The 18,802-nt window shown below is 42.0% G+C and overlaps 1 protein-coding gene across 7 annotated transcripts in view; it reads left to right on the top strand.

Moving 5' to 3' along the window:
• Window positions 1–5,952: 5,952 nt before the first annotated feature.
• LOC129176999 (protein shisa-6) overlaps window positions 5,953–18,802 on the top strand; it is a 124,489-nt gene continuing 111,639 nt past the window's right edge. For all 7 annotated transcript variants that reach the window (XM_054767671.1, XM_054767670.1, XM_054767669.1 and 4 more), the window contains exons 1-3: window positions 5,953–6,096; window positions 6,360–7,191; window positions 14,936–15,096. In XM_054767671.1, coding sequence (XP_054623646.1) covers window positions 6,671–7,191; window positions 14,936–15,096 — 682 coding nt within the window. In that variant the 5' untranslated portion in view covers window positions 5,953–6,096; window positions 6,360–6,670. The remainder of the gene's footprint in view (window positions 6,097–6,359; window positions 7,192–14,935; window positions 15,097–18,802) is intronic.

Below are 18,802 nucleotides of genomic sequence, written 5' to 3'. Positions count from 1 at the left end.
ATCCCAATCGGGTACCAACTACCCCGCTGGTGTTACAAGAGTAAAAGTGGCCACAGTGTTATACTTTCTATACCATGAAATGCACAACCATTCTGTGCAGATTCAGACTAAAAGTAACAATAATTGAAGCGCACACGACTAAAAACTGTCATGATGCTGTTGTGCTGTGTAGTGCCGCTCTCCCCTTTGTGTCTGCACAGAGATTCATGGCGGTTCCTGGGCGGAGCCACACTCTGCTGCACACCTGACTGGCATTGGCAATCAAGGCTTCTTAGCCACACTCTGGACTGCAGTCTGACGCTGGACTGCCCTCTTATGCTGGTGCTGCGCCATGCCGCTAGTCTTGTGTTTTTGTGCCTAGTTCGTTACCTTTTATGTGAGGGTTTGCCTCTTTTGGTTGTTTTTGTAGATTTTTTTCACTCAACCTTGTCGCACCCGCTTTTGGTTCTCACTGTTTTATTCAACTCCTCTTTGTGTGCCTTTTGTTAATAAACCTGGTACATTTTTACCACCATGTCCATCTGCTTTGGGCCCCCCCCTACTTGCTGAGCTGCCTTTCAACTAAAACGACAGCCCTTTAACTCTTATACCCTGTCTGTGCAAAGTAACACCTTCAAGGAAAATGCACTTTTTTGTATTTTGCCCGTCATCCACAATACTCTTTCTTTTTTCTGTGCCTTGTAAAGATATAAAAGATATAAAAACAGGTCTGTATGGGACACACCTGCTGTATTCCGCCTACTAAGTGTCATGTTGTGCTGAAGCTGCTCTGCTGCCACCTATCTGCTTTCTGTTGCAGTGCACCGCCGGTCCTGCCGGGGTGGCGCCACTTGAGCACACCTGAGAGCAATCATAATCAGACTTTCATAAGCCATGTTGGGAGACTCACCTGCTGCCTGATGTTACCTTGACTTCACTCATACGCTGCTCAACCATTGCTTCGTGTTGTGCTTCCGTGTGTGTGTAGCTAGCTTTCTGGACACTTGCTCTACTAGCATTCTGCGTGAGTACCTTGTATTGTAGTGATGGAAATTCCAGCTCTTTTTAGAGAGCTGGTTCTTTTGGCTCAGTTCGCTAAAAAGAGCCAGCTCTTTCGTCTCCCAAGTGGCTCCTCAGATTTTTTGTTGTCTTAATTTATTAGTAAATGATGTGTACTGTGTTATTCATGTAAAAGAAACCTGATCTCAAATGTTTCTTATTTAAATGGATTTATTTCAATCCTCAATGAACAGCTACAATAATATAATATAATATATGATAAAATACAAGACCCATCTAAATAGACAAGGTTAAATCTCTGCATGCAAATTTCTAACTATTGCCAATCAATCAAACAACACAACAGCAACAAAACGCCACACAACAAAATAAACAGAAAGCAGCATACAAGAGTTGTCTTTACTGAAGAGTAGCATTCAAAAACTCGTTCATTTTAAAGAGTCGCCGATTCGTTCGCGACAGACGCATCACGAGTACTTTCTTCCAGCAGCCCCTTTTTTTTGGTTAACCTTTTGTACTTCTACTCTGCTAGTATTTTTGTTAGCTGCTCTTTCCAGCCGCACTTTTTGTTCTTAGTTTTAGTGTGGCTTTGTCTGGTATTTTTATTGTGTACTTTGTTTTTGTATGTGTTCTTTGACTCCTTGTGTATTCAACTTTTTATACCCACCTTGCGTTTCTGTTGTCTCTGCATTGGGGTCCAGTCACCGGCTAACGCCTGTTATCATAACACCTCCAAAACCCACCAACAACATTTTATGGTTTTATATCCATTCTGTAACCAGGAAGTTCCAGGCACATTCGTGATAACGTGTAATACTTGCAGTATTTTGCCGTACTTTGGTCGTTTTAAGCATTGCCAGAACTTCTTTCCTGGGTGCAACGATTTCACATAGCAACATAGAAATGAACGCTACACCTAGCGTTAACCTTTCCAAACTCAAAAACGAAAACACAGCAGCAGTGGCCGCAGTGGGAATATGTAGCGTTACCTTTTGGTAGTGGCCTGGCGCGTTGTCAGCTAGTAGCTACTTGGTGTGGTGTGGCGAGGTGTCACTACGCCAGTGAAGTCTTTTTTTGGGGGTGTAACAACGTTAACAATAATGTTGCCGTAGCTTGGTTAGTATGCAGGTCACATTATGTAAATGGAATGTTGTTGGCGGTTTTTGGAAGTTTTTTCAGAAGGCTCTATAGGCGGAATAGTTGCATCACATGTGTGCTGTCTATTTTTAGCTGTTTTTATATCTTTTTATAGCAAAATTCCAAAAAATGAGCGGTTTTCTTTTTAAAGAGGCATTAGACCGTCAAAAGTGACCATTTGAACTACAGCAAAGCATGCTGTGATCCACCCATTCCACAGCTGCAAACTATTACTATTACAAAATGAAAATGGCCAGGAGCTCCTCATTTTTGTAACATTTATTTTCAGAACTTATTTTAAACCCAAACAAAGCGAATATGCTTGTTTTACCAGAACATGAACAAAATGCTGGTGTCCACAACTCACATTTTGTATTTCAGAATGCATTTCTTTCTACTGTTCTTTCATTTTTAACTGAAAAGCAGGCTTGCGGGCACCTCATGTGGTCGTGGGGGGGGCTACCTGGTGCCCGCGGGCACCACGTTGGTGACCCCTGTATTACGTGATAATTGCAACAAAACGGCGCAAAAGTTCCCACCATGGAAGTATGGATTTTGCCACTACACACACCTCAGATTGTGGTGTTTTTGTTCAACCCACGCCCTGAAGTCACCTGTGAGTTTTGGCCCCATTTTTTCACATTTTATGAGATCCTGAATTTGTGGTTTTTAATAAGCATTAAGCTATAATCATCAAAATGTGAAGAAATTAAGTACTTTATTCATGTTTCAGTGTATGTAGTGAATCTATGGCTTCTCATTTTAAGTTGAACTACTGAAATTAACTTTTTAAAGATAATTTTTATATTTTAGCACTGATACAGTAATGCAATATACATTTTCTTTTCAATTTAATGTATTTTGTATATGTATTTTTTAATTAAATGCTTTTTAAATGCTTAATAGATTTTGTTTAATGTATGCATTCATTTAATTTAATAATACGTGTGTATGTATTACGTCCAGACTTTAAGAAAGCCCTGCATAATAACGGACTGATTCATTTATAATTCTTCCACAACCAAGCAAGGAAATGCGGTCACATGCTCGTCCCGAGCGGACCTTCGGTGTATCGTATCTGCTCTCTAGGGTCACCGTTGCATTTGCATGGTCAGTTCAGGCATGAATAATTCCCGCCCACATCCTCCTCGTGGAAAGGCCGTGCATCATTCCTATCACGTTGCACGCTCTCACAAGGTGGCTAACCACAACGGAAGGTCTCAACCTGCATCTTCCACACCTGTCAGGTAACCGCTGACAGCAAGGCACCCTAAGTGTGTTTGCCTTCTCAAAGTGTTGATTGCTGCAAGGGAAACACTGAGGTGTGTATGCTGCATGTACTGCTGTGATCCCCCCAGCCCGTCAAGGTGTGTCATTACTTCTGCCAAGGTATGATATGTTGGAAACGGCACTATTTTTTTTTTTTTTTGATGCACGTCATGTTTGACCCTCGGCCCACACCGTAGTTTGAGAAAACGAATGGCCGTTACAGTTAATATTGAGCACGTGGACAAAGAAAAGGGTATTTCGATGTAAGTTTAGCTTAAAGCCCTGGCGGATGGCTCTCTCGACAAAACCCGAAATATGTTTATCTGCTGTCGCCGTGAGTTGACTTGTCACCAGAGTGTGTCGAGTCTCAAATGCCATTTGCTGGACTCCGCTGGAGCACTGCAGGTATTTTTAGTGTCATTTATACAGTGGTACCTTGGCATACGAGTGTCCCAACTAACGTTTTCGTAGATTTTTTTTTTTGCATTGAATTGCGTGCTAAAATTGCTGTTACAAGCTGCTAGTTACCGGCGGGAATAGCCAAAGACAGCTATTTCTGAGGGCTTGTGTCTCCTTAAGCATGTGCGGACGAAGGCGTAAGTGAGCGAGTACACACACAGCGCTCAATGAGATGGCGGAAAAGGCTCGCGAGGGAATTTATTAGCGTTTGTGCTGTGTTTGTCAAAGAGGACAGACTTAAATTCAATAATGTTCACATTTTGTCATTAAAGGTTTGTTGCCTTCATGTGTTTAAATGTTACCATTTAGTAAGCGGAGAGGAACGAATACACTTGCTGCATAACAATAGATGGCTAACTTATGCAGTGATGGACAAGGGGAAAAAACAAAGATGGAAAAAAAAAATGTGTTAAAAAGAACATAAGTCATATTTTTAAATATAAAAACTACAAAATGAAATAAATAAAAACAACTGCATTGTATAATGTATCATTAAATACGGAATATAGATGAATGACTTTTCTTCTGGTTTGCCCACAGGTGGGCACACGGGTTACTTGGGTACCTTCTGCTATCTAGTGGAAGAACATTTCATTGTTCTGTCTGGCGCTAGACGTGCTGGCATCGACAGATGAGCAAAGATATTTCCAGACAAGTTGAAATTAGATTTTTTTTTCCCCCTACGGCACACCTGATGATCTGTCATGGCACGCTAATATGGAGTGGTTACGAATCACTGGATGAAGCAAGTTTGTTAAACTATTGATTATTCCGAGACGGAAGCAGTGTTTGTCTGCTTTTAGCTATTTTTACATTGATTTTAGCACTTTATTCACGAAAAAGTGGACTTTCTTTCTGTTTGTGAATGGCACCAACTTGTTCCATCTGTTCTGACTTGGGATGGCCGTCTTGGGCATCGCCATATGTCCCTCTGGAGCTTGGTCTGGCCGGCTTGTACCTGCTGCATCCATTTGGAGCCTGGGCTGGCGGGCCTTGGCCTTCTGCTTTCTTCTGGAGCTGGGACTGGTGGGCCTTCCGCATCCCTCTGGAGCCTGGGCTAGCCATTTTGGGCCTGGTGCAATCTTCTGAAGCCTACTACATTCCACTGGAGCCTGAGCTAACCAGCTTAGACCTGCTACATTCCTCTAGAGCCTGCAACATCCCTCTGGAACCTGATGCATCCGTCTTGAGCCTGGGCTACACAGCTTAGGCCTGCTATATCCCGCTACAGAGCCTCTCTATAGTGAGTCTAGGTTTGCGAGTTTCCAGGTTTGAGTGTGAGTTCACAGTTCCACATGTCCAAAAAGGAGTCGGAAGAAGCGACGCTTATTTAATCCTACCCCTCATCTGTTTCACACCAGTTGCACTTTATTTGTTCATCTCCAATGTAGTCTTTGCCAATTGTGAATACATGGTACAGTGCTAAGGCAATATAGCAATGCAGTGCAATGACAGTCAAGGTGTTACACTTCAGATCCCATCTTTTTAATGCCTTATATTTGTATTGTCATTCAATTTGCCATTTTTATGCTCGAAAATGCTGAATTTAGGCCAAGAATATGTCAAGTTTGCTTAATTATGAATATATTTCACTAATAATGACCAATGTCAACCACAAACGGTGACCATTTATTAATTAATTTAAAAAACAAACAGGCTAGACTAAGGGTGAGATGTTCAAACCGCAATGTAGAGAGGGACGACTATATCCTTAAAGATGTGTGGCGCCCCCGGTCACCTGGCAGCATTTCTCTCATGCATGTGTTTTGGGGGTTTGTGTGTGTTTTTCTTTTGCATTGGTTTTTGATCTTGCAGGGTTTAAGTGATTGCAGCATTTTTGTTTGTGTGTCCCTGGTTTGGGATCATTTTTATGTTTTGGAGCGTTTGGGGGGTGTTGCGCTTTTGCCAAAGTGGACATCAGTGATGGCGTGCATACATAAACATATGTGCCAAGCAAAGTCAGTAACCTCAGCAGCCATTGCATGTCAAGTATCAATGCAAATAAGATAGGAGGGGTGCTGGGGCGTTGTTGCACAAGGAGGCGGTTGTGTGCAATTTGCCAATACTTGACTGAGTTCTGACGCCAGCAACGACGTGATGTAAGAGACTGGGAGGAGGGAGAAGAGAGAAGAACTGGAGAGAAAGAGGAGGATTTTGCCTCACAACGCTGACGGTCCGCTTTACAGAGAAGAACCAGACTGGGAAGGACCCCAGGCGGGGCTTTTAGCACAGGTAGGCTGGCCGTATTTTCATCATTTGCAGTGTGCACATTTTCTGAATGTATTTGACATTATTAAAACAAACAACACTGACAATGAATTGTATGGTATGGAAAGTCGTGGAAAAAAATAGTGTTCGATTGCTTCAAACGTGTATAACCCCTCAAAAAAGCCAACATTTAATTCAATGTGTGTGTAATGTATGAAGTATGAATTCATGCGTGACATCGCACTGACGTCGAGTTAAAACCAAACAAGCTCTGCTTATGTTTTCAGTCCAACTTTGACTTGAGCTCCGTTCGTCGGCACCTTGGACAGCGCCAAGCCCGGAAAGAGCGCCTCCGGCCGGGACTTCCGTCGGGACAACTCCCGCTCTGGATATGCGGTTGTCCCTTCCACCCCCCACCAACGGCTGCAGCGTGCATGAGCAATGACAGCCGACACAGACTTCCACTGGGCATGAAGGCTGCACACAGGACCGAGCGAGGAGGAGAAGACTCGATGGAGAAACTTCTGCAAGACTGAACCCCCCAGCGAAGCTTCACCAGAGTTGACACAGTGATAAACCGCGATTAGTAGTGTCCACCATGGGGATAAGACATCTTCTGTTGCTGCTCGTCTATCTGGACCCGCTGAGCGTGTCGAGCGCGGGTACGGGTGGTAAAAAAGCCAAACAGACGAACAGGAAGGCTCCCAAAGCCACGGCGGCGCCCACGTTGGCCCTGCAGCCGAAGACCCCAGCGCCTGTGCCGGTCAGCAACCACGACACCTGCCTGGGTTACTACGACGTGAGCGGCCAGTATGACAAAATGTTCGAATGCAACAACACGGACCACCGCTACTGCTGCGGGACTTGTTACCTGCGCTTCTGCTGCGAGTACAAGAAGGACAGACTGGATCAAAAAGCCTGCAAGAACTACCAGACCCCCGTGTGGGTGCAGACGGCCGCCCCGTCCCCGATCCCCACCGAGGAGACGTACGTGGACCAGACCAACACCGCCGTCTACATCACCTGTGGGATCATCGCCTTCATCATCGTCATGGGAGTGTTGGCCAAAGTTGCCTATGACAAAGCCACAGAACCTCCACAAGAAATGAACATACACAGGTAAGTCACGAACACGTTCAATCCCAAAGCAAATATGATGGACTATCCCAGCATATGGCTTTCCTAAAATGGCAGCGTGTTAGGGAACCACGTGAAGTAAATAAATATCACAAATCAACCATTCATACTATATTTCTTCAAATCAATTAATGTAAAACAATAGTAAAAATGCAAATACGTCAGTAAATACAGTTCAGTGTTTCAAAGATTGTGTTTGCTTCAATTCAAAGTGCATTTGTGGTACACAAAAAAAACATACATGCACCATTACACACCTTTTGGCATGAATTAGTAGTTTTGGGTTTTTTTTTTTCAGAAAAACATCACAAATGGAAAAACCTTTAATCACAAATGACGTCTTATGGGTTACTAATGATATGCTTATTGTATTTGTTATGGTTAGAAGGGCATCATATTGAGCCTGTGCCTAATATTATGGTTGCCTTGCTGCAAAAGCAAGTGGAAATATTTGGAAACAACCCTGGGTATGTATGATGCAATGCGGGCAAACTGACCAAGTAGAGGTTCTACCAAAAGCTGGTGTGGAGAGAAAGTTGACACTCGAGATGAGAACTAGGCAAAAGAGAGTCTTAGGGCGTTTGATTAGGAAAAATAGTCGGATAGTTGGCACTGACTGGAAAGAAAAAGGGGTAAAGTAAGGAAACGGATATTTTAGATGACTCGTCTACATAAGTGCATAGACGGCAGAGAGAGGTGGTGCTGATTGAGAAAGCTGGGGACAGACATTTTTGGTGTGGCGTGATTGTCTACGGCACGAAGCGAGAGAGAGACGATTCAATGCAGCCTGCATCGTGAATGTGTTCCCGTTCTGCAGTGCCAATCAAACCCGACACGGACAGCTTAAACAAACAAAATAATATATAAATAACTATGACCATGCAGTATTATTTCAAATCTGCGGCGGTGCCAATCAAAATAAAAAAACAAACTGTGTGCCGCAAACGGCCCTCGTGCCGCACGTCGGAGACGGTTGTTTTAATTAAACACGCTTGATAAGTTCATATCAAAGTGCTTTGCTCTCGTTTTGTAGCCGAGGTGATGAAAATGCAGTGTAGAAATGGAAGTCACGTGATTAAACGTTTGATCTGGAGCCGAATGACGGGAACCTTTCACATCAGATTCTGCTATCAGATGTTCCCTCCTGAAAGAAGCCCGAAATAATTACAGAGTGAAAAGAAGCTCATTACGCTAACAGTTCTCGTGTGTGTGTGTGTGTGTGTGTGTCTTTGGTTTATACTGTAGTTAAGAGTTTTCACATGAATCCAGATAAAATATTGTACTTACTTCAAAGGACAAAGGTAAGTGGATCAGACATCAGTGTTGTGCAATGACAGCATTAATGCACAAAGTGTGAAATGTGTACTTGTTAAAGTGCAGCTTACTGTTTCTAAACAAGTACAGCGGAACCTCGGTTAGCGTCTGCCTCGGTTAACATGGGAAATTTACACCAAAGTTTTGCCTCGGTTTACGTGCATTTTCCAGTTAGCGTGCCTCAAATGCCACGCGTCTTGTCGTGTTAATACATTGTCAGTCCCTCTCTGTTCTTAATGGATTTTATCACAAACCACCCTTACCTTCTAACAAAGAAGCTAGTTGGCTAACTTACAAAATGGCAACCACAACCGGAAGCCAGCACTCACTGCATTCCTTGAAGACTTGGTTCTTGATGCGAGTGTTCCCAAAGACACGATGTGGCAGCGGGAAACAACACGGACACCATCTTCCTGTTTTGTCATGAGTCATTTTCCTAAATTCAGTAGTGTTTTTCCACCTTCTTTATCAAAATGCTGGCACTTGGAACTTTCTTTGGCTTCACTTTGGGTTATTGAGGTGAGAAACACTATCGAATTCAAGAAATAACTCGTGGCAAAACAGGAAGGTGGTGCCTCGCCGCCACTTCATGTCTTTGGGAACACTCCCATCAAGAATCAGTGAAGGTAAAAGTAACCTTCAATGTTCATTTAACCCTTTCATTCATTATTTATGTGGGTTTACAGTGTTCCCTCGTTTATCGCGGGGGTTAGGTTCCCTGAATAGCCCGCAATAAGTGAAATCCGCGAAGTAGTCAGCTTTATTTATTTATTTATTTTTTTACAATTATGATACATGTCACCATAGACTTTATACACATTTCTCAGACGGCATTACCATTTTCTCACATTTCTCTCAAAGTTCAACCCTTCCTTTTGAATTTTAATGATCCATCTACGAGGTTGGACACAAATTTTGAATAGTGATTCACGCGTATTTCATAGTTCCTCTGACCGTACCTTTCGTCCTGGCACCGCTCCACGGTAGCGTTTTAGCATCCTTGTTATGCCAGTTCATAAAAAAGCATGCAAAAACGCACACAAAGTCAGCGAAAGATGAACCGCGATGTAGCGAGGGAACACTGTATATGCATTTGGAATGGCGTCTCGTTCAGAAAAAAACTGTCTCCCAATCATAAATACATAAATGAATGAATTAATCATATATTAATCATCAATTAATACATGAAAATGAACTTGCCCACCTCAAACCCATCTGGGGCAAACGGCTACACATCAAGATGCAGAGCCTTCATCTCAAGAGTCAACGCTCACTGGTCGACAATGTAAATACATACAGAAAGTCATCACGAAAGAAATGATGCTCTTTAATACGGTTTAAAAGCCAGCATTTCCAGAAATGCTGCAAATGTTCGACACAACGAATTGCATGTGAGAAAATACATATCACAAACGACAAGTCCTCAACTTTACAACAGCGAGAGATGACCAATGTGCATTATTATGATATATTATTATTATTTATTGTATAATATCATACCAATAGTGGTTTATTTGGTCTCCAAAATGTTGAGAATATTGTTTAACATCAGTTTGTGGGGCAATAAACATTTCAAAATGCACCTGCATTGTTTTGTGATGCAGTTCGATTAAAGTTTGTCAAGTCATATTTTTTTTTATTGTACTTCTCTCCAAGTTAATGTTGAAATCTTGTTTCTCGTTTTGTTCTCATGGACCCGATCTCGTGCATCGTCTCATCTCGTGATTTCTTAATGTAGCGTTAACAATTTGGGTTTTCTGGAACGGATTCATTGGATTTACGTTATTTCTTATGGGAAAAATGTATTCAGTTTGAGTCCGTTTTTGGTTAGAGTCGGAACTTCTAGAAGTAATAATGACGCTAACTAAGGTTTTACTGTATATTTTATTGTTTGTATTAATTTAGAGGGAATAGTCCATGATAGGAAGGAAATGTGATGACGGTGGATGCTTGTAATGTCCACCCCAAACAAGTACTACACTCAAAGGCTTTTCTTTGTGTGTGTGTGTGTGTGTGTTTAAACAGTCTGATGGCTGTTGGGAGGAAGAATGCTTTGTAGAAATGGGTTACGTAGTGGCCACGTTTGATGCTCTTAGCCTCGTCCTGCTTCCTCCTGATGGAGTTATCATACATGAGTGGGCTGCAGACTATAAGCACATCTGGAAACAAATGCTGACACACATTATTTCCTCAAGATTGACTTGTTTTAATGCATTATTCAACACTTGAGCAATCTTAAGACTGTAAATAATGCATAGTGTTAATGTTGGGGTTGTACCAAGGTCACATGACATGTACGCAACAATGAACATTGGATCAGAAACAGCAAGACAAGGGGAGCGGAAATATGAACCCATAAGACTTTAAATGTCCTAAAATGTGCCCTCTACAGCTTTGTGCTTGACTTGAACTCGTAAAGTCCCGAACTGACAAAAGAAACTTTTTGGGGTGGTTGTAATGTGACAGTCATGTGACTACCTCAGGATACGGCTTCTTCAAAATGGCAGACTGTCGAGTGAACGCATGAAGCCAGCTGATTTCCGAATGCACATTTTTACCCTTAAAACTCATTTCAACGCCAGTTAACAATTGCAATGTTTTCATAGGCTGTCAAATGTTACAATTCAACTGTTCTGACTATATTTTTCTTCAATGACTTCATATAAAACACGCTAGGAAAATATCTGTCAGGTTTTTAGCGTTAAAATTCTATGGAAAGCCTGATGTGATATATTTGTCCCAATAGCAAAGTGCTAGTAAAGGCACTCAGTGTCACTCGTTCAATTATTTTCAATGACTATATGTTCTTTGCGTCAATTCAAAGTACTGTAATGACCTGCTTGACCTCTGTGTGTGCCAGTTTAAGAATAGTGTTAGTTAGGGTACGCCCCCGGTTAGCGTGTTATGTATGCCAAAATGTTGCCTCGGTTCGTGTACATTTTCTGGTTAGCATGCAATATGGCGCGCATCTCGTCGTGGGGGGGTGTGTAGCATTGTGTGAGTGTCCTTGGATGCGTGTGTGTGTGTGTAGGCCTGGGCAAGTCGCTCCATCTAGCGCACAATGACGATCGTGAACGGGCCACAGACAGAATCAAGAATTAACAGGTAAAGAGGGCTGAAGGATCCAGAGCGTCTCACCGCAGCAATCTCCTGGAGGAGTTGTTCGGGCACCGACCTCGGCCTGCCGGGGGAGCAGGGGGGAGCCCACATGCATATAAGATTGGGTTAGTGCAAGTAGCCCAATTCCAATAGACTCGGCTACTCGTTTGTCCATTCTGGTCTCTCGATCCATCTATCATCAGTACCTAATCCCAATCAGCAACAGACGCGTTACGATGGTTCTGAATAGGTAGATGCTCTCTCTGTCCTCAAAGAATCGCAAGGCACATGACCCTCCATTTCCCCCAACTGTCCATGATGTCACTGGCAGTGAACGTTCCGTCAGGGTTGATCAATTCCATGATTTCAATTTGGAGAGCAATCAGGAGAGACTCTCTTAAAAGCATGACGGAGGACAAAACGAGCCATGAGAAGCAAAGCAGGGAAGACGAGGGAGAGGAGAGGAGAGGGAAGAGATGTGACCGCAGAAGGAGACGTCATCAGCAGTTGATTCTGTAGTTCTTTGCTAACTAACACAGTTATGCCACAAGTATCGGCTTTTTTTTTTTTTTTTTTTTTTAATATCACTGCTGCAAAATAATCCACAATGATACCAAAGAAAGTTACAAGCTCAAGCGCGTTAATAAAGAAGGTGGGAAGCACTAGCGAATTCAAGAAATAACAAATCCAGACCGATTTTGCTTCCACATCACCGCCTTTGTCAACCATCACGTCTGCAATCAAGGTAAAAGCGACGTTAAATTTGATCACTTTCATTCGTCATTCGACCTTCTGGAATGGATTAACGATGCTAACCAAGGTTCCTCTGTACAGTATTGGAACTAAGCACTGCTGTTGGCATGTTCAAGGAAAACTGCACTTTTCAAAAAATGTTGCCCATCATCCTTACAGTATGTGAGACATGGACACGCATCCTTCTCTTTTCTGTGCGTTCTAAAGATACAAAAACAGACAAAAAGACTGCACGCAATGGTACACACCTTTGCCGCCTACAAAGACCGCTATTAAAACACCTCCAACAAGGTTTTATGGTTTTCTATCCAGGCTGTAACCATGTAGTAACAGGCACATTCATCATAACGTGATATTTTGGTCCTTTTAAACATTACCGGAACTTCCTTCTTGGGTGCGTTCATTTCACATAGCAACATCAAAACAAACGCTCCACCTACCACTAAATTTGACAAAGGCAGAAACAAAAACACAGCAGCAGCAACAGCTTTTTTGGTAGTGGCCTGAGGCACTGAGAGCGCAGCGCGTGAATGTGTGGTGAAGACCGTCGCTAGCCGGCCGGAGGTTGTAAAGTGTCTCCGTCGGGATGCTACAGTACATTTGTGGTACACAAAGAAGTTGAGCTGTTTTGAAATAAGGAAGACGATTATCATGAACAATGCAACATCACACACATGTGACACGGGCATCGGGGGCTCAGGAGGTTGGCAGTATGAACCCCAGTTCCTACATCTCAGTCGCTGCTGTTGTACCCTTGGGCAACATAGTTCACCCACCTTGCCTCCAGTGCAGCCCGCATTGGTGTATAAATGTGAATGAATGTTTGCTGGTGGACGGAGAGGCCGTTTGTGCGAATTAGCCATGTTTCCGTCAGTCTTCCTCAGGGCAGTCGCGCTTAGATGTAGCTTGCCACTGTGACAGTGGAGTGAATGAGCAATGGGTTCTCAGTCTAAAGTGCTATAGTGATGCTATATAATCCAATCAATTATTATTATTATTATTATTATTATTACAGTCGTACCTCGCCACATCGTGGGTTGAATTTCACGGCTTCACTCTGTCACAGTTTTTCCAAAAATATTTTAATTAATATCAGACTTGATTGCTGGAACAACAGGCAAAATAACAATAACAATAACAACAACAATAATAATAATAATGATAATCCACGTAATCCACTCCAAACTCAAACTCAACTCTGTACCCCCCAACATCACTTGCTGTCCCCCACATGGCCAGAACACATTTGTTGCAACACACACGAGCACAAGTATTATTTATGTCTTAAATTACTTATTTTGTATGATTCTATCTACTATATTGGGTAATGCCAGTGTAAAGGTGGCTGTAGGGGTGTTATTTCATGTCTGGAGGGCTCTAATCATGTTGAAAATCGTATATAGCTCATAAACAGGTTTTCTATGCCAAGTGTGAAAATATTTCATTTATAAAAAAGGCTTTGCGGAAATTCAGGTCTGAAACCGGATAACAGAGATGAGCGAGGGATTACTGTGTTATTAGTTTAGTCCAGTCTAGTTGTTCCTGAAGGATTGCAGGGCCGTAGCAGATGAGGTACAGTTCAAGTCCTTCCACCAGATGGTAGAATGTCATGTTTGGGGCGGCCTCGTCTTCGCTTCCCTGCTACAGATCCTTGAAGGATGGTTTGTGCAAGGCTTGACATCGGCGCTCTTTCACAATTTGAAGAGGATGTTTGTGGGTTACAATGACTTAGTTATCTCATTTCTGATGGATTCGTTGGTTCTCTGTGCTGTGCACGGGACCCTCAAGAGACGACGGTACCTCAAGCCTCAATCTTCCTTTTCTAAGAATGCAGAGAGTGTCCAGCTTTCACATCCATAGAGCATTCTTGGTATTGTATAAAAACCAAAACATCACTAATGTCTTCTATATGGTACACACCCCATCATTTTACTTTAAAAACAGGCTATGGGTTCTTAGTGTTACCCCCCCAGTGATTGACACTCCTAATCAACATTTTTGGAGCAGCGGAAAAATTGCAAGAATTGACATTTTGCACTGTTGGATCTCAAGGAGGTTCCAAGTAGATCTTGCAAAATGTAAGTTGTTGCAATATTTCAACTGGTCTTCAAATTTTGATCAGAAGTGTATTTGTAGTTTCAGAGCTTAGAGCCGCTGCAGCAAGCATGAATGCAAAAGCAGTTTGATTTCCTTTTTACAGTAAATGCCAGGAAAAAAACAAACAAACAGTTTTTGAACTTTCCTTCATTGCAGTTGTCTCTGCCTCCCATCCTCACTCCCTCTCGAGGGTTTCATGTGCACCTGGTGCGGTCTGAAAAACATTCAAATTCACCCTAATTAGATAAGACACTCACACATCTTAATGTTGTTTCCCATTCATCATCTTCCTGGGCTTTAAAAAAACCCATAAAACAGAGAAACCCTGAATTACCCGTAATAGCACAACACTGTCTTAACAATTAGCCGCTATTCTGCGCGCAGAAAACAGATGTGCTTCATTTTGAACTCTGCATGTAGAAAGACGCTGAGAGTGAAATAACATTTGAATTTGTATTTTCAGAGCGCTTGCAGACATCTTGAGGCAACAAGGGCCCATACCCATATCTCAATATGACTGTGAGAACTTTGCAGCGATGAACGGCTCGTCGAAAGACAACACGCCGGTCAGAACCTCATCCAAGAACCACTACACTCCCATTCACACCTCCAAATCCAACCACGGTAAGTGTTCTTCTTTCTCCCCTCTCCAATAGTCTAAAGCAGAGCTTCTTAATATTTTTGGGACAATGGACCCCTTAGAGGAGCGAACATTCCCCCTGTTATAAAGCTGATATTATTCATAATAAGAACTAGAGAAGCACCATAGTTCCCCTCATATTGTGATTCACACCAAAATAATAATCCTACATTTTTTGGACCAGTCTTTGATATTTTGCAGAAACTGTTGGAAACCTGCCTTGTATGTTTTTCCCAAGCGCTCTGACCATTTTTTGTAGAGTTCCAGTATATGCACAAATACGGAAAACGGTTCTATCTAGCAATGCTAAAGAATCCTTAGAACAATTCCTGGATCCTGTCAGTAATGTTGCTTGCCCACAAAATTTTATTAATTCTTTCAGATCCCATTTCCGACAATTCCTGAAAAGTCCAAGTTATTTTGAACAAAAGCAAGCAAGCAAAAACAAACGAATGCTGGCAAAAGCATAACCTCCGCGCTGCGCTTGGCGGAGGTCATAATCTGCCATTTGTACTAGATGCCATAGGAGTTATTTATGTTTCAGACATTTCAACCTAAATACTTCACACATTTCATAGATAATAACTTTGAATTTTCAAGCAACAAATCGTGAATTACAGAAAATGAACGCTAACAAGACTGGAACCGTCCAAATGAACCCACATTGTTTTAACAGCAGTTTAAAATCATGCTAAATTGGTTCAACTTCAACATAGTGCTAATGTTGTTACTGCATACTTCCTCGAATGAAAATTACTGGCAGAAAAGTGAAGATTGCAGCTGTGTTAATAGCATGGATTCGTTTGCAAGCACTTGAAGACACATGATTTGTTTGACCTTCTGTCATTGTTCTCAATAAAACCAAACTCCATGTAACTGTCGGCATATTTCCCAAGCTTAGCCGGTTTGCTTGAGCCCTTTGCACCTCTTGATGCAGTGGATGGATTTTGCAATTTAGATTGGCAGCAGGACTTCTAAGCGGTGCGTCACAGTAATGTCAGAGTTTTCAATTCATGAACCCTTATGGAAGTTACGTTATTGGTCTAGTGCAGTGGTTCCCAAACTCTTTGCAGTCGCGTACCCCTTCAGACATTTGACCTGAAGCCCCTGTCCTGTGCCCCCTACTCCTGGACACTTAAACATAAACTAGGGGCGTAACGATTTGTTTTAACGATTCAATTCGTCTCACGATTTGTGGTTGCCGATACCATTTTGGGTTCAATTAGAACGATACGATAACTTTAAATCGATTCAGATGAAGTTTCCTAGATTCCTGGAATCCTGTATAATTTAATTATGGATTTAAGCAAACAGGTAAACAATTAATGGCAAATGCATTCAAATTTTATTTGAATCAAGTGCAACCAACACTTCAGGTTCAATTAAAAATGAATGAATTAACAGGTTGAATTAAATCACGGCCACACGGTGGCTAGTAGTTAGCATGTTCGCCACATAGACGAGAGATTGGGAAGGTCTGGGTTTGAATCTCCGCTTGGGCTTTTCTGTGTGGAGTTGCATGTTCTCTCCATTCTTGCGTTTTGTTTTTTTCCCCAGGGTACATTCCAAAAACAGTCATGTTAGGTTTATTGGCGACTCTAAATTGTCCATAGGTATGAATGTGAGTTGGTTGGTTGTTTGTTTATACTATATGTGCCCTGCGATTGGCTGGCGACCAGTCCAGGGTGTACCCCGCCTCTCGCTCGAAGTCAGCTGGGATAGGCTCCAGCAAACCCCTGCAACCCTAGTGAGGAGAAGTAGCATAGAAGATGGACGGATGGAATTAATGTCTGTGATGAATTCCATCTGATAAAACATGACTTGAACTTTAATTTGATACATCATTCGCTTCTCTACCCCAAGTATTAAAGAAGTTAGAGCAAATTTCATACCGGTAAATAGTGCCTTTAAAATGTGCGCCACCTTTTTGCCATGTCTCCAAAATGTGCGTACGCCAACTGTAATGGTGCCGTACCGGTGCGCGCATTCTCGGGTCAGGTTGTGCTTTTATAGATAACATACTTTGCCTGGAAAACGGCGTAAACAACTTGGCCCTGTTTTGTGGGTGCGCAAGCTTTATAGATGAGACCAGCTATTAGGAAAAATGACCTAACTGAAGCCACAGCGGAACAAATTAGGTTAAAAGTGTCGGCAGCTCTCTCCAATGCCATTTCTTTCCTCCCTCGAGGAAAGAAAAGCTGTGACATCGCTGAGCAAAGATAAAAACATCCCCATCCTGTCAGCAGACAAGGGGAGATGCAGTCATTCTTAACACAACCGACTACCATGACAAGCTACTTACACTTGCACCTGCGTACAAAAGAAAAGAAAAGAAACCCAACAAGTGGGCATAAAAGGAAAATGATATCCCTGCAAACATTACAGGAGTCGGCCGTGTACTTTTACCAGCGATACCCACAAGAGACCAGCCTTGTCATTTATGCTCTTCCAAAAATACAGCATGGTACAATCTTAGCAACAGAACGTTTTTGTATTATCTGACAGCGAGATTGATTGAATCAGACTCCTCCGAATTGACTATTTTAGACACTCCTACTGCGATCTCATTCAACACGGTGTGCAGATATTAAAAAATAATAATAATAAATTATTACCTTACCAAATAAACCAGGATCACAGGCTGGGATCAACATATAGGACGATAGGCCTTAGAGTGATACCACCAAAACTCTCCTCAGAGTACTGATGGCACGAACAAGAAATAAAATACATCCAGCATTTTCATCCAACCAATTTTGATTTCTCCCAGACAAGGGCACCAGGAAAGCTTTACACTCTGCATGTTAATGGAAAGATCAATAGAAGTGCAAATTGATTTATACCTGTGTTTTATAGACTACTCCGAAGCATTTGATAAAGTAAAACATGAAAACCTGTTTAAAATATTGAGTGAGCTGGATATTGATGGGAAAGACCTTAGGATCATAAGACATCTGTCCTGGGAAGAAGGAGCGACAATCAGAAGAGATGATGAATGTAGTGAAATGCATTTGACAAGGTTGTGTACCACACCCTGCATTCGTTTACAATCCACAGCAAAATTATCGGGTTCGAATTATTGGGTTGGAATCTCCGTTGGGCATTTCTGTGTGCCTGGCATGCGTGGGTTTTCTCCGGGTACTCCGGTTTCCTCCCACATTCCAAAAACATGCATGTTAGGTTCATTGGCGACTCTAAATTGTCCATAGGTATGAATGTGAGTGTGGATGCTTGTTTGTCTGTATGTGCCATGTGATTGGCTGGGATAGGCTCCCCGTGACCCTAATGAGGAGAAGCGGCATAGAAAATGGATGGATGGTTCTCAAGAACAATGTACTGTATATCATAGACAGAAAAGAACAAAAAGGTATTAGATATTGATGATTGATACCACTGATTTTGTTTCCGATCCAATACTGAGTAAAATTCAGGCTAGTATCAACGATATCGATCCGATACCATTAGGTGCAAATTCACCTAATGTGTCTGGTAAATTTAAAAAAAGCAGTGTACTTCATATCATAGCATAAACAATGCAAGGTCTTTAATTAATTTATAAATTTAAGAAATTATTAATTCATTATAAAATTTTAATAAATACTTTTTTTTTACTTTATTATTTTTACTCTATTTTATTTCTTTATTTCAGGGGTGATTTCCAATATGGTCAAGCTATTATACAACAACAGG

Source organism: Dunckerocampus dactyliophorus, chromosome 2, assembly GCF_027744805.1.
Source record: "Dunckerocampus dactyliophorus isolate RoL2022-P2 chromosome 2, RoL_Ddac_1.1, whole genome shotgun sequence".
NCBI classification, from domain to species: domain Eukaryota; kingdom Metazoa; phylum Chordata; class Actinopteri; order Syngnathiformes; family Syngnathidae; genus Dunckerocampus; species Dunckerocampus dactyliophorus.
Note: the sequence above shows the minus strand (reverse complement) of the source record. Positions and strands in the feature narration are given on the sequence as shown.